The following is a 12931-nucleotide window of genomic DNA, read 5'->3' on the forward strand; positions in this document are numbered from 1 at the left end:
CCCGGTCACGGCCCCGTTGCTTCCCCCCCCTCCCCGCCCCCGGTTGGGCATGGAGGGCGCTGCCGGTGCCGGTCCCCCCCCGGGCCATGAATGAGAGCTCGGGCGCGGCTGTTCCGGCAGCTCCGTTTATTGGGGAGAGCCGGGAGCTGCCCGGTGCCGCGGGTGTGGGAATGGGGAAGGGGGAATGCGAGGCACGAACCGGGCTCCATCGGGCCCTGGGGCTGGTTTGGAGCTTCCCACGGCTCCCACAGGAGCTGCTCAGCCCCGGCCCCAAAGCGAAGGGCTCCAAGCGGGGGCAAAGCCACCTCGGAGCGGGTCCCCATTGGCCCTTGGAGCTGCAGGACCTCGGGATCTCCGGTGCTAAATGGAAGGGGCAGAGGCATCAGTGGGGCGGGGATAGGGATCTGTGTGTGGCTGCTGAGCTTGTGGCTCCTGAGCTGCCTCCTCTGCTTCTTCCAGCCCATCGGGAGGTGGAGACCCTCAGAACATCTCCTGTGCCACCCCCTCCTCCGGACGGGCCAGGATCAGACCCTTCCATCCCCTGGAGGAGCCTGCAGCCGCTCCGCCCCGCTGCAGTCCCTGGGTGACGATGACTCTTGCAGTGATTGCTGCAAACACCGGTGTGGGGAAAGGGATCATCCATAGAACAGGGTCCGCTTCCAACCCAACAGAGGGATGTGCCCGCATCCTTCACTCCCACCCCACCAGAGCCGTACCCCGGGCTGAAGTGACCGGAAAGCCAACAACTGGGATGGAGCCACACTCAATCAACCCGAGCTGCCTGGGTTGGCCTCAGCCAGGCCAGGCCCAGCAGCGGGAGGTCCTGGTGGGCTGTGGGGCACCTCCTGCTCGCCGCCCTCAGAGGCTGGGCAGGTTGCTCATCATGCTGGAGTTACTGGAGAGCGGAGCGCGGGGCCGGGCGCTGCGGAAGCTCTCCCGGTACCGCAGGGAGCTCTCGGTGGATGAACCCGAGTTGATGTCCGTGACGACCAAGCAGCTCCCGGGCTCGCAAAGGCCGAGGCGGACGCAGCAGCAGCACAGGAGGCTCCCCACGGCGCGGCGAACCTCCACGCTGCGCAGGGAGTAAATGACGGGGTTCACCCCCGAGTTCAGCATGGCCAGAGCCAAGGTCCAGTCCAGGCTGTGGAGGTGGGCGCAGCTCCGGGGCTCGCAGAAGACGTCCAAGAGCAGCAGGACAAAGAGGGGGCTCCAGCAGATGATGAAGGCCCCCAAGATCATCAGCACGGTCTTGAGCAAGCGCAGGGACCGCTTGCGGCTGTGCCTCGAGCTGGTTTGCCTCGAGCTGGCCTGGACCAGCTGGAAGATGGAGATGTAGAGGCCGAGGATCCCCAGGAGGATGATGCTGAACATGACCACAGAGAAAAGGATGTAGTTCTTGGAGTAGAGAGGCAGGAGGACGGAGCAGGCGCTCAAGTGGCACAGGCAGTTCCAGCCCAGCAGCGGGAGCAGCCCGATGACGAAGGCCAAGAGCCAGCAGCACACGATGAGGCCCCGTAAACGCAGGGTCTTGCTGGCTTCGTTCTCAGCGATGGGCCTCACCATGGCACTGTAGCGCTCGATGGCGGTCACCAGCAAGCTGAAGGTGGAGGCGGCCAGTGCCATGAAGAGGGTTCCTTCCCGCAGGAACCAGAGCTGCGGGGAGAGCTGGAAGGTTTTCCTGCCCGAGAGGCAGAGGTTGCACAGGTAGGCAGCCCCGGCCAGCAGGTCGCTCAGCGTGATGCTGGCGATGCAGGAGTAGACCCAGCGGCGCGCTCGCAGGCACCGCAGGATGGCCAAGAGCACCAGCAGGTTCTCCAGGATGATGATGCAGCTGATGACGGCGAACGCTGTGCGCGTGAGCCCCGTGCCCTCGTCCCCGGCCTGCCTGTTGCTCAGCTTGCCCGTGAAGTTGTAGTGCTGTAGGATGATGTTCACGTTCCTCAGGGCAGCCAGCTCCAGGCAGGAGCTTTGCCTGTCGAGCAGCTCAAGTCTGAGCTCGCGATACTGAGCAGAGCCAAGGGGAAGGGAGAGATTCGCCAGCCAGCTCCGCTCCGGACCATCCATCCTCTGAGCTTTGGGATGCAGGATGGAGCAAGGCTTGGGAGCAGAGCAGAGGCACCAGGGGGCTGTGGCTGGAGCAGGCTGAGCCCAGCAGCTCTGTACAGCGTGGAGATGCGAGCCAGAGTCCTGCCTGCCGGCAGCACTGGAAGGAAAGGGGAGAGGAGGGTGAGGTGTTTTGTAAGTCCAAGCATGAGCATGGGCTTCCTGTTGTTTAATGCAGTTTCCTGATGCGAGGCACAGCACTGACATCGTCCCTAACATCATCGTTTGTGGCTGTTCTCAGCTTTGCTCTGCTTGGGAAGGTGGGACAGGAATGAAATGATGTGTCAGGAGCTGCTTTGAGTCAGGGCGCGCTGGGTTGATGGGGAAACACCTGCCTGGTCTTGGGCTGCACAAAACCACTAAGAGCACCCAGAGACACCAAGAGCTCTGCCTTTGGTGCCATTCAATTCACCCCTGAGCCTGGCAGGGAGCAACTGCCCCTTCACCACCCATGGGATGTACCCAAGGCACATCCCTGTCCAGGCTCCCCATGGGCCCAGCTCGTCCATCAAGACACATCCATCCACATCCTGCCCTGTCCATGCAGCAAGTCCAGGCAGCCCAGGGCCATAGGGACCAGCGGTCAGAGCCCTGCAGCCTCCACCAGCACCTCTCCAAGCACCCACCAGGGATGGGTCAGGAGCTTCCCAGCACCCAGGACAGGGAAGCACAAAGCTGCTGCCCCTTGCTGCAGCGCAGCCTGATGTGATTGAACAATGTCAATGCCCACCATTGACCCTGTGCCTGCAAAACTCAACCGGAGAGGAAGCCCTGCAGGATGCTGCTCCCAACACAGCGCTTCCATCCTCCTGATGCACTCACCAGTGGTACCCGGCCGAGGCTCCTGCTGCCCGCTGAGGTCCAGCAGCTCTCCAGATGCGTGTCTATGGCCCGGCAGGGAGGAGGCTCCTTGTGCAAAACAAGAGAGGGTTCTACCTACCCCAGTGGGAAAGGGGAAGTTACAACATCAGCATCAACCACATCCCTGTGCAGGGGGGGACCCCACCCAGGGCAACTGCATAGAGAAAACACGCCCCGAGCACCTTGAGCTCAGGTTAAAGCTGTGGCTGCTCCCTGCTCTCACCCCCCACCACCCCCCCCAAAGCCATGGAGAGGTCCCCAAGTGGAGAGCAAAGAGAATGGCTTGAGTTGGAAGGGACCTTAAAGCTCCTCCAGCTCCAACCCCTGCCACAGGCAGGGACCCCTTCCACTGGAGCAGCTTGCTCCAAGCCCCTGTGTCCAACCTGCCCTTGAGCACTGCCAGGGATGGGGCAGCCACAGCTTCTCTGGGCACCCTGGCACAGCGCTGGGGGCAGAAGGGTCAATGTGACCCTCGCCCCTCAGCCCTGCTTCAGGCTGAGCTGCTGGGGATGCTCAGCACAGCCCAAAGGATGCGGGGATGGAGCCACGCACCCTTGCCAGGGCCCAAGGAGCTGCTCGAGCTGTTGGCAGCGCGTGAGCAGCTCAGGAAGGAGAGATCAGACAAGAACCAGCTCCTTGTCAGGGACATCACAGGGGGGGCAAAGCAGAGAACCCCAGCCTGGGTTGGCACGGAAGGGACCTCAAAGCTCATCCAGCTCCAACCCGTGCCGTGGCGACACCTTCCTCTTAGAGCAGGATGCTCCCAGCCCCTGTGTCCAACCTGGCCTTGGCCACCACTGCTCCCATCAAAACCGAGGTGCCCTCAGCCACAGGAGGGGGTTCCTGTTGTCGAGCAGCAGCTCCCTGCCCATCTCTATCTGCACGGGCACAGGCTGGGCTTTATCTTGCTTTATCGTGCTTCTCCTCTGCTGCTCTTTCAGTTGAGATGCTCTTCCCTTGAGATGCAGGGGCAGGGGAAGGACACCCCCTCCTGCAACGCTTCCCAGCGCTCGCCCTCAGATGAGGACCATGATCTGCTTTAGACTGCCTGATAGTGCCGAGGGCTGGGCTTGGGGGGACCACAGGAGGCAGAGGGGGCACCCTGGGTGCTGAGACAGGGGCTGTAACAGCACAAAGCTGGACCCCTCCAGTGCAGGATCCTGCCAACAGGGAGGGAAAAGCACCTTGTGTCCAGAGGGAAGCGTTGGGATGCAGCCCAGGACAGCCTGAGACCCTGGAGCATCCCATCACTCCCATCAGTGGGGACCATGAGCAGATACGGGGGGCAGAAGCAGCAGCTACCAAGAGGAGATAACACATTGATGACTTGCTTGAGGTTTTCCTGCTGTGCTGCTGCTCGGACCCGATTAGAGCTTGTCTGTTCATCCTGATTAAATAGAGATCCCGGGTGGCTCTGCCTGCGGGCTCATGGAGCAGGGCAGCCCCATCCCTTGTTCCACAGGGCTCCCACCCCATCCTGGCCCCGCTGTGCAGCCCCAACCTCAGCCGAAGCATCCCTGCACCGATGGTGGATGTTGTTGTGCCCCAGGAAGGGTGGAGTTGGGCTGGTTTGAAACCCGTCCTGGCACTTGGTTGGTTTCATTTCAGAGATCACAGAACCCCAGCCTGGGTTGGGTTGAAGGGACCTTAAAGCTCCTCCAGCTCCAACCCCTGCCACGGGCAGGGACCCCTGCCACTGGAGCAGCTTGCTCCAAGCCCCTGTGTCCAACCTGCCCTTGAACACTGCCAGGGATGGGGCAGCCACAGCTTCTCTGGGCACCGTGGGACAGCGCCTCAGAACCCTCCCAGGGAAGAGCTTCTGCCTAAGAGCTCATCTCAGTCTCCCCTCGGGCAGGTTCAAGCCATTCCCCTTGGCCTGTCCCTACAGGCCCTTGTCCAAAGCCCCTCTCCAGGTTTCCTGCAGCCCCTTCAGGCACTGGAGCTGCTCTCAGGTCTCCCCTTCAGGAGCCTTCTCTTCTCCAGGCTGCCCCAGCCCAGCTCTCTCAGCCTGGCTCCAGAGCAGAGCTGCTCCAGCCCTCGCAGCATCTCCATGGCCTCCTCTGGCCTCACTCCAGCAGCTCCACATCCCCCTTGTGCTGCTGCTCCAGCACTGGGTGAGTTCACACGGGGACGTGAGGGAGGAACCGGTCCTCGCCCAGGAAATGGGCTCCGGGTAAACAGGGAGGGGGGGGCCATGGTGGGGACCCCGGGTGTGGTGCCAGAGGAAACCAACCTGAGCCCAGCACCTCCCTGTGCTTGGTGCTGCAGGGGCACCGCGCGTGGTGGCGGTGGCAGTGATGCTGGTGCTTCTGCAGTGATACCAGTGCTGCTGCAGTGATGCCGGTGCTGCTGCAGTGATGCCGGTGCTGCTGCAGCGATGCTGGCGCTGCTGCAGTGATACCAGTGCTGCCGCAGCGATGCTGGTGCTGCCACAGCGATACCGGTGCTGCTGCAGTGATGCCGGTGCTGCTGCAGCGATACCGGTGCTGCTGCAGTGATGCTGGTGCTGCTGCAGCGATGCCGGTGCTGCCGTACCGTGTGGAGAGCATCGGTTCGTGTCCCGCGCACCACTTCCTCCACCTCCTCCCTCTCTGGTGGTTGTACATAACAATACCGAGCGGTTTAGGGCCACGGAACCGCTGTCTGGTTTCTGTTGTCTGCTGCAGAACCTGGCCCCGAAGTCAGGCAGCTCCTCAGACACTGCGCCCTTCACAAGAGCATCGCGATGGAACCCAAAGATCAGCCACCAGCCCAGGCTGGTGAGAGCCAGGGCTAGAAGGAACGGGGATGTCCTGAGCCCCAGGGCCATGACACGAGGATTCGGTCACTGCTATGGAACAGGGGCAGCCCAATGGTGGCTTTGCTCAGGAGCACCAGGAGGGACAAGTGCAGCAGGATTGGTGCTCAGCTGCGTATTTAAACACATCCCACATTGCCCAGGGCAAGGGGAAGCGCCAATGGCAGCGATTTTGGGGCAGAGCATCCAGAGTGGGGCAGGCAAAGGCTCCCAAAGGGATGGCCCCAGGTGAGGATGCGGCAGTGGCATGAATAGGCCTGAAGGTTTCCCCCTTCTCCCCTCCACTGCCATGGGCAGGGATGGCAGAGTCATCCCAGGGGCTCCCAGCATCCACAAACCAGGAATGCCGCGAGCTCCCAAAGGCACAGCAGAAGCCAGGCTGGCGGCCAGAGCTCGAGGACCCCATTGGAACCTGGTGGATGTGATCCACCTGCAGGGAAGAAGAAATCCGTGACCTGAGCAGCATCCCTGAGGCTTCAGGATACCCCTGGTCCTCGTGTGCTGCTCTATCAGTGCCCCCGGAGCACAGGGCTGCTGCTCTGTGATTAGCACTATCAGCCCATCGCACGTGGCTTCCTGGCTGCCGGGTCCAGCTGCTCCCAGGGTATAAAACCAGCTCCTGCTCACTGGGATGCTCCAACTCCCCCCCCGTGCCTCAGAAGGAGCATCCATACGGCTGCAGGACGGGATGTGCTGGCCCCAGGCACTGCTGCTGCTGCTGCTGCTCTCAGGGGCTGATAGCAGTAAGAGGGGAGCTGGGAGGTGCTGCTGTGGGTCTGCCCCACGGCACGGGCTCAGCCGGCAGTGGGGGGTTGCATCTTGCAGGTCACATCGTGGGGGGCCACGAGGCTCAGCCCCACTCCCACCCGTACATGGCATTCCTGAAGGTAGGAGATTCGGCCTGCGGAGGCTTCCTGGTGGCACCGGGCTGGGTGATGACAGCGGCGCACTGCATGGGGTGAGTACCTCATGGAGCCCCCCGCATCCCCTTGGAGCAGGTTCCTCTGCCTCAGAGCACGAGGAGAGGGTGAGGAGGGGGAGCCCCAACGTGGGTTCTCCCCCTTCTCCGCGGGCAGGAACATCACAGTGATCCTGGGGGCTCACAACATCCACAAACCAGAACGGAGCCAGCAGGTCCGGGGGGTCGACAGGTACCACCAGCACCCCGGGTACGACCCCAACACCTACCTCAACGACATCATGCTGCTCAAGGCAAGGCTCTCGGTGCAACCCATCGGCTGCCTCTGCCCACGCCGGAGGCAGGAATGGGAGGGACCCACGGGCTCGGAAGCGCGTTCCCTCCTCATAGGAGCATCCCTACTCGCTGTGTGCGCTCACAGCCTTCCCCAAACCCCTTCCTTCCCCCAGCTGACGGCAAAGGCCACTCTCAACGACTACGTCAAGACCATCCCCTTGCCCAAAGGCAGCAGCGACCTCCCCACGGGTACCAAGTGCGGTGTAGCCGGATGGGGCCTCATCGACGAGGAGCAGGCGACCAACAGGCTCTTTGAAACCAGGGTCTCCATCTACAGCCGCAGGAGCTGCGTCCGCTTCTTCCCGCACCTCGACACCGGCATGGTCTGCGCCGGCAGCTTCCATGAGCTCCGGGATTCCAGCCAGGTACGGGAATGGGGCAGGAGGGGGCTGTTGAAGCAAGAGAGATGCTGGTTCCCAATAGAGGTGATCGGATGCGTAGATCCAATGTGGGTCAACGATTCCCTGCTCCAGAGCCACAACCTTGCTGGTATTCCCCAAGGGAGGGACCAATTCCTGCAGGGAAGAGGCCTCTCAAGGCTGTTTCTCATCTCGTCCCCAGGGAGATTCGGGTGGGCCCCTGGTGTGCAATGGGGTGGCACAAGGCATCGTGTCCTTCGGGTACGACGCTCCCCCCGGGGTCTACACCCGCATCTCCAACTACCTGCCCTGGATCAGGAAAATCATGAAGTAGCCGCAGCTCCGGTTCATCCCTGCCCCTGCTCAAGGCTTGAGCCCCCTCCTCAGCATCCCAAGGGACCAGACGAGCGCACACCAGGGTCCTTCCCTCCATCCCGAGGCTGCCGCTCGTCCCGTTCCCTGCCCATCCCGGCAGAACCAGCATCATCCCGGATGGCACCTGAAAGAGGCTGTGCTAGAACAGAGCCCGTTTCCATCACAGGTCACCCTGTCCCTGCTTGAGCCTCGCTGCACTTAACCCCCAGTAAAGGCAGAGCTGCATCTCCCACCGCGTCCCTTCTCTTGTCTTCTGCCTTGCCCTTGGGAGCAGGGCGGGTTGGGGATGGTGAGCATGGGGCAGAGCTCTCTGCACCTCCATCACTGCAATGGGATGCTCAGGCCAGGTTGGACGGGGCTTGGAGCAAGCTGCTCTAGGGGAAGGGGTCCCTGCCCGTGGCAGGGGTTGGAGCTGGAGGAGTTTAAGGTCCCTTCAGCCCAGCCCAGGCTGGGATTCCATGATGTCCTGGGTAGAGGCACTGATACGGTCTCTGAAAGGGCTGATAACAGACCTGGGTTCACAAAAGTCCCTGTCCCGATGCCACTTCCTCCTTGCCTCCCACGACAACAGTGGGAAAGCCCAACTCTTTCCCTGCAGGAGACAAAGCCAGGTCTGTGCTCAGCACTGCCTGCTCAGAGCTTTCTGCCCCTCTCAGGACGGGAAGCTCAGCCCCAGCAGTGCCCTGCGAGCAGGGCTGACAACGGCCCCATCCCACAAAGGATGCTCCACATCATCCTCAGGCGGGCCCTGCGCTGGAGGCTGTGACCTGCACCAGCCTCTCCTTCCAGGGCCTAAACCCCAAGCCCTGCTCTCGCTGTTCCAACCGGTTCCTGGTGGCACCTCTTCTCTAGGAGCAGGACACGATGAGGGGCAGAGGCACTGGTAGATAAGGGTGTGGGGTGATGGTGTCCAAGAGGAGCCCAGACTGCTTTGTGCTGGGGAAACCCAACGGGGGGGGGGGATTTTCAGTGCACAGAAGCTCAGGCAATGGGATGTGGGATGCTCGGCCTCTTCTCAGCTCCATCCGGATGCTCCAGGAGCTCCCTGCTCTTACTGGGATGAAGGGAAGCTCCATGAGCAGCCTGGGAAGAGCCCAGGGCTCTTGGGCTCACACGCTGGTGGCTGCTATCAGTGAGATCAGTGAGCAAAGAGGGCTTAATCTGTGCTCTCACGTCAGGGTTTTCCTCGAAGCCGGGGCTGCTGCAGCCTTTGCATGAGAACAGCTCAACCCGGGGCTTGCCCAGGCGGGGGCAGTGGGGAAAAGGAGCTTATGGGCCCCAGCGGCCCCCGTTCCCCATCCGGATCCGTCCCCTTGCGTCAGAGCCCAAGGCAGGAACCGCTGCGGATGCGCCCATGGGCGGCAATGGGGAGGCAATGGGATGCTTGGGGCTGAGGGAGGGAGAGCAGGGATCTGCCACCCCGAGGGACACAACGGGCTCCAGGGAAGGGGCAGGATCCCAAATGCGTGGCCCTGTCTCCATCAAGTGGGAGCCCGGGGACGTGTCTGTCCCCCTCCCCATCTCCCACAGTGGTTCCAAGAGGCAGTGGTTGGTTAATGGTGACCGATGACATCCGGGAAGGACCCCTTGGAATGGGGTTTTGCTGCACAAAGCAGAGCCCAAAGCTGGGACCTCGTGGTGGAACAGCCCTGCTGGGGCTGCCATAACCCATCCCGTGCCCACACCTGCAGGTCTACCTCTATCTGCCCTCACACAGCGGGGTCTTAGAGATGCCCTCACCCCGACTTAGCTCCATGGGGCAGGAACCTCACCCGGTGAGGAGGAGCAAGGGGGGTCCCTCCCTGCCCCTGCAGCATCTCTGGGGCTGGTTCATCAAGAGACAGATCTTGTTCTTGCAGAGCTCCTGATAACATCAACTGCTTGCAAGCGCACGACAACCACCACCATGGGCTGGAGGGGAGGAGGAGGCGAAGCCATGGGGCTGGCTACGGTCCCTCCAGCTCCCAGCTCAAAGGCAAGGAGTTAAAACCTGGCCTTAGAAGGGCATGGGCCAGGCGCAGGGTGGAGGTGGGTTGATGCCCGAGGGTGAATTCCCCTCTGGGATGGCTGAGACGTGCAGTTTGCAGCGGCATGAATCAGATCAGTCGGATTTCTGTGGTTTCCTGGAGGCCCAGCTCGGGCTATAAAAGCCCCAAGTGGGTGCCGAGGGGACCCCGGCAGCACCTCAACCTCCACGGCACCCACCATGAAGGACCTGCAGCACCTCCTGCTCCCCATCATCCTGCTGCTGACGGGCCCAGCGCCTCGAGCCAGTGAGTCCAGGGCTGGGGAAGGAGGAGTCCCAGGAGCGCATCCCGCATCCTCCCATCTCAGCCTCGGCTCCATCCGTTGCAGGTTCTGCCTGGAACCGGAGTGACAGAGGCCACGAGGCCAGGAGCCAGCCCATGCCCTACATGGCCTATGTGCAAGGAAAGAACCAGCAGTCCTGTGGGGGCTTCCTGGTGGCCCCAAGCTGGGTGATGACGGCGGCTCAGTGCTTGGAGTAAGTTCTGCCTGGGGTGGGACCTCCATGGGGTGGGTGATGGCTCCTGGGTGGGGCCAACGCCTGGGGTCACTTCAAGGCTGTGGCTGAGCTCTTCCCATCCCTATGGCTGCTCAAGGGGCAGGGCAAGGCCATGTCCTGCGCTCCCACCATTCCTTAAAGCAGTGCCCAAGGCCAGGTTGGACACAGGGGCTTGGAGCAAGCTGCTCCAGTGGAAGGGGTCCCTGCCTGTAGCAGGGGTTGGAGCTGGAGGAGCTTTAAGCTCCCTCCCAACCCAACCCATTCCATGATTCCATGACACACCTCGGGCTCGGTCTCCCCAGCTACAAGCCTCTGATTGTCATCCTGGGAGCCCACACGGTGCAGAGGAGAGAGGCAAGCGGGCAGAGGTTCGAGGTGCAGCAGTACCATCGGCACCCAGGCTTCACCAGCCCCAGGAAGGGAAACGACATCCTCTTGCTGAAGGTAACTACGTGCCGGAGCTCCTCACGGTCCCATCTGCCGCAACACGGAGCCTCATCACTCCTCACCCGAGCTCTTACTTCTGCCTTTGCCCCCTTGTCGCAGCTGAAGGGCAACGCCACCACCAACCACCACGTCCGGACCATCTCCTTCGACACCGACAGGGAGCTCGGGGGCACCAAGTGCAGTGTCAAGGGCTGGAGCCACACGACGCCCACGGCCACCCTGCGCCAAGTCTGCGTCACCATCCTCAAGCCAAGGCAATGCTTGAACTGGAACCCTGGCCTGGCCCAGAACCTCATCTGTGCCCTCAATGAATCCTCCGAGTGGCCCAAGAAGGTCAGTCCCTGGGCTAAAGCGCTTTGGGTACCACCTGCAAGCGCTGCTTCTTGTCCCGTTCCTCCATCCCCATCCGTGCTCCCTCTCCAGCATCCCTCTCCCGCTGTCCTGGCACAAGGGTCTTGCTCTCCAAGGCTCAGCCCCTCGTGGTCCTGCTGACCGCAGGCACCACGTTGTGCTCAGCCCACGGCGAAGCAGAGGGGAGCCTGGTTTTCCCACAGCAAAGAGGGGTTTGCTCTACATGTCCTCGTTGATCCGAGTGCCTCTGAGCACAGAATCCACCAGCTTGGAAAAGACCTTTCCCATCATCAAGTCCCAACCATCCTGCAGTGCTCTGCAGGTGCAGAAGGGCAAAAGGGATGCTTTAACTGGTCCCTTCTAGAGGGGTCCAAGCTGCTCCTGGGGAAGCTCTGCAGCCTCCCTGTTGGCAGATGCCAAGGCCCCATTTCCTAGGGGAAATCCCACATAAAGCAGTGATTTCCCCTCCTCCTCTTCCCAGGGTGATGCTGGGGACCCGCTGGTCTGCAACAACAAAGCCTACGGCATCTTCTCCTACCGGCACCAGAACTGGCCCGGGTTCTACACACACATCTCTCCTTTCCTGACCTGGATCAACAGCGTCATGAAGTCAGCGTGACCCTGCTCCTGCTCCTCCTTCCCTCCTCCCTAGGAAGCACCTTCCACTGTTCCCTATGGACACGGCTGGGATTCCTCCCTGGCAAAGCCAAACCTTGGCTCCCACTGCCTCCCGCTCCCATTTCCCCTTCTTTAAGCCCTGGGTGAGGTGAAGCAGCCCTGGGGGCTCTTGGGGAAGGAGAGGGGAGGGGGGGGATCCAAAGAGCAGCCTCCTCCCTACCCATTGCCTTTAGGACACCATTGCCTGGGGCTGCTTTGCCCAAGCCCTGGCCCCAATCTCAGCTCCTGCTTCACTTCTGCAGCTCCCGGGGCCAACCTCTGCACCCCGCTGCCCCCTTCCTCCCCTCCTGTTGTAGCTGCAGAACACGTGAACCAATAAATGGTGTCTGCCTTGGAGAGCCTCTCTCCTTGCTGTGCTTTGGAATCCTCTTGGATGCTTCCTCCAGCCGGGAGCAAGTCACTGCTCCAACAGCTCCAAGAGGTTCTGCCCTGCTCCTGGAATAGGGGTAAAACCTGGCTCTGGGGCAAGGAAAGCCTCGTGGCCTCCTCCCCCTTCAGGCTCCCACCATTCCTTAAAGCAGTGTCCAGGTTGGGCTTGGAGCAAGCTGCTCCAGTGGAAGGGGGTCCTTCCCCTTGGCAGGGGTTGGAGCTGGAGGAGCTTTAAGGTGCCTTCAACCCAATCCGGGCTGGGATCAAGGGGCAGCAGCGCAGGACAGAATCCCCCCACAAAGCTTCCAGGGATCATTGGGTATTGGAGCACCAGAGAGAGGGAGGGAGGAGCTCAGTGGGGACCCATAAAGTGGGAGCAGGACCCATAAAGTGGGAGCAGGACCCATAAGGTGGGAGCAGAGCCACAAAGCTGATCCAAGGCCTGGAAAGCCAAGAGGAAAGGCTGAGAGAGTTGAGGGCTCAGGGGAGACCTTGGTACCACGTTCCGGTATTCCAATGGACACGAAGAAGATGGAAGATTCCGAGTGGACCCAAAAGGAACAGGGCTCACTATGGGAACAACCACCACTAGAATCATCTCCTAAGGGAAGTGGTGCATTCCCCAATGTTGGACATTCACATTCAGCTGGACACGGTGCTGGGTCAGGCAGGTCAGGCTGAGCCTGGAGAGGTTGGACCTTGAGGTCCCTTCCACCCATGTACCATGATTCTGGGGGCAAAACCCCAGACCAAAGGGATTAAGGGAGCAGGTACTTGCCAATCCCAGTCGTTCCCATAGGTAGGAAAAGCTG

The 12931-nt window shown here is 61.6% G+C and overlaps 3 protein-coding genes across 4 annotated transcripts; 2 read left to right on the forward strand and 1 right to left on the reverse strand.

Moving 5' to 3' along the window:
- Nucleotides 1–715: 715 nt before the first annotated feature.
- On the reverse strand, nt 716–3175 carry S1PR4 (sphingosine-1-phosphate receptor 4). 2 transcript variants are annotated; one of them, XM_062625024.1, is made up of 2 exons: nt 2926–3175; nt 716–2203 (listed from the first exon to the last, which is right to left on the reverse strand). In XM_062625024.1, the coding sequence occupies exon 2, from the start codon at nt 2062–2064 to the stop codon at nt 859–861; it is 1206 nt and encodes a 401-aa protein (XP_062481008.1). In that variant the 5' UTR covers nt 2065–2203; nt 2926–3175; the 3' UTR covers nt 716–858. The 2 variants fall into 2 exon arrangements, with proteins under 2 accessions (XP_062481008.1, XP_062481007.1); XM_062625023.1 differs by having other exon boundaries at nt 716–2351.
- A 2852-nt stretch (nt 3176–6027) lies between these two features.
- On the forward strand, nt 6028–7982 carry LOC134166957 (mast cell protease 1A-like). Its single transcript, XM_062625104.1, has 5 exons — nt 6028–6504; nt 6587–6719; nt 6838–6973; nt 7130–7381; nt 7578–7982. Exons 1-5 carry the CDS (start codon nt 6393–6395, stop codon nt 7707–7709), a joined length of 765 nt encoding a protein of 254 aa, XP_062481088.1. The 5' UTR covers nt 6028–6392; the 3' UTR covers nt 7710–7982.
- A 1866-nt stretch (nt 7983–9848) lies between these two features.
- On the forward strand, nt 9849–11702 carry LOC134166958 (cathepsin G-like). Its single transcript, XM_062625105.1, has 5 exons — nt 9849–10023; nt 10106–10253; nt 10577–10718; nt 10821–11054; nt 11554–11702. The coding sequence occupies exons 1-5, from the start codon at nt 9957–9959 to the stop codon at nt 11689–11691; spliced, it is 729 nt and encodes a 242-aa protein (XP_062481089.1). The 5' UTR covers nt 9849–9956; the 3' UTR covers nt 11692–11702.
- The last annotated feature ends 1229 nt before the right edge of the window (nt 11703–12931 follow it).

Source organism: Pezoporus occidentalis, unplaced genomic scaffold (genome assembly GCF_034315485.1).
Source record: "Pezoporus occidentalis ecotype Australia unplaced genomic scaffold, CSIRO_AGI_Poc_V1 ctg276, whole genome shotgun sequence".
Lineage (NCBI taxonomy): Eukaryota > Metazoa > Chordata > Aves > Psittaciformes > Psittacidae > Pezoporus > Pezoporus occidentalis.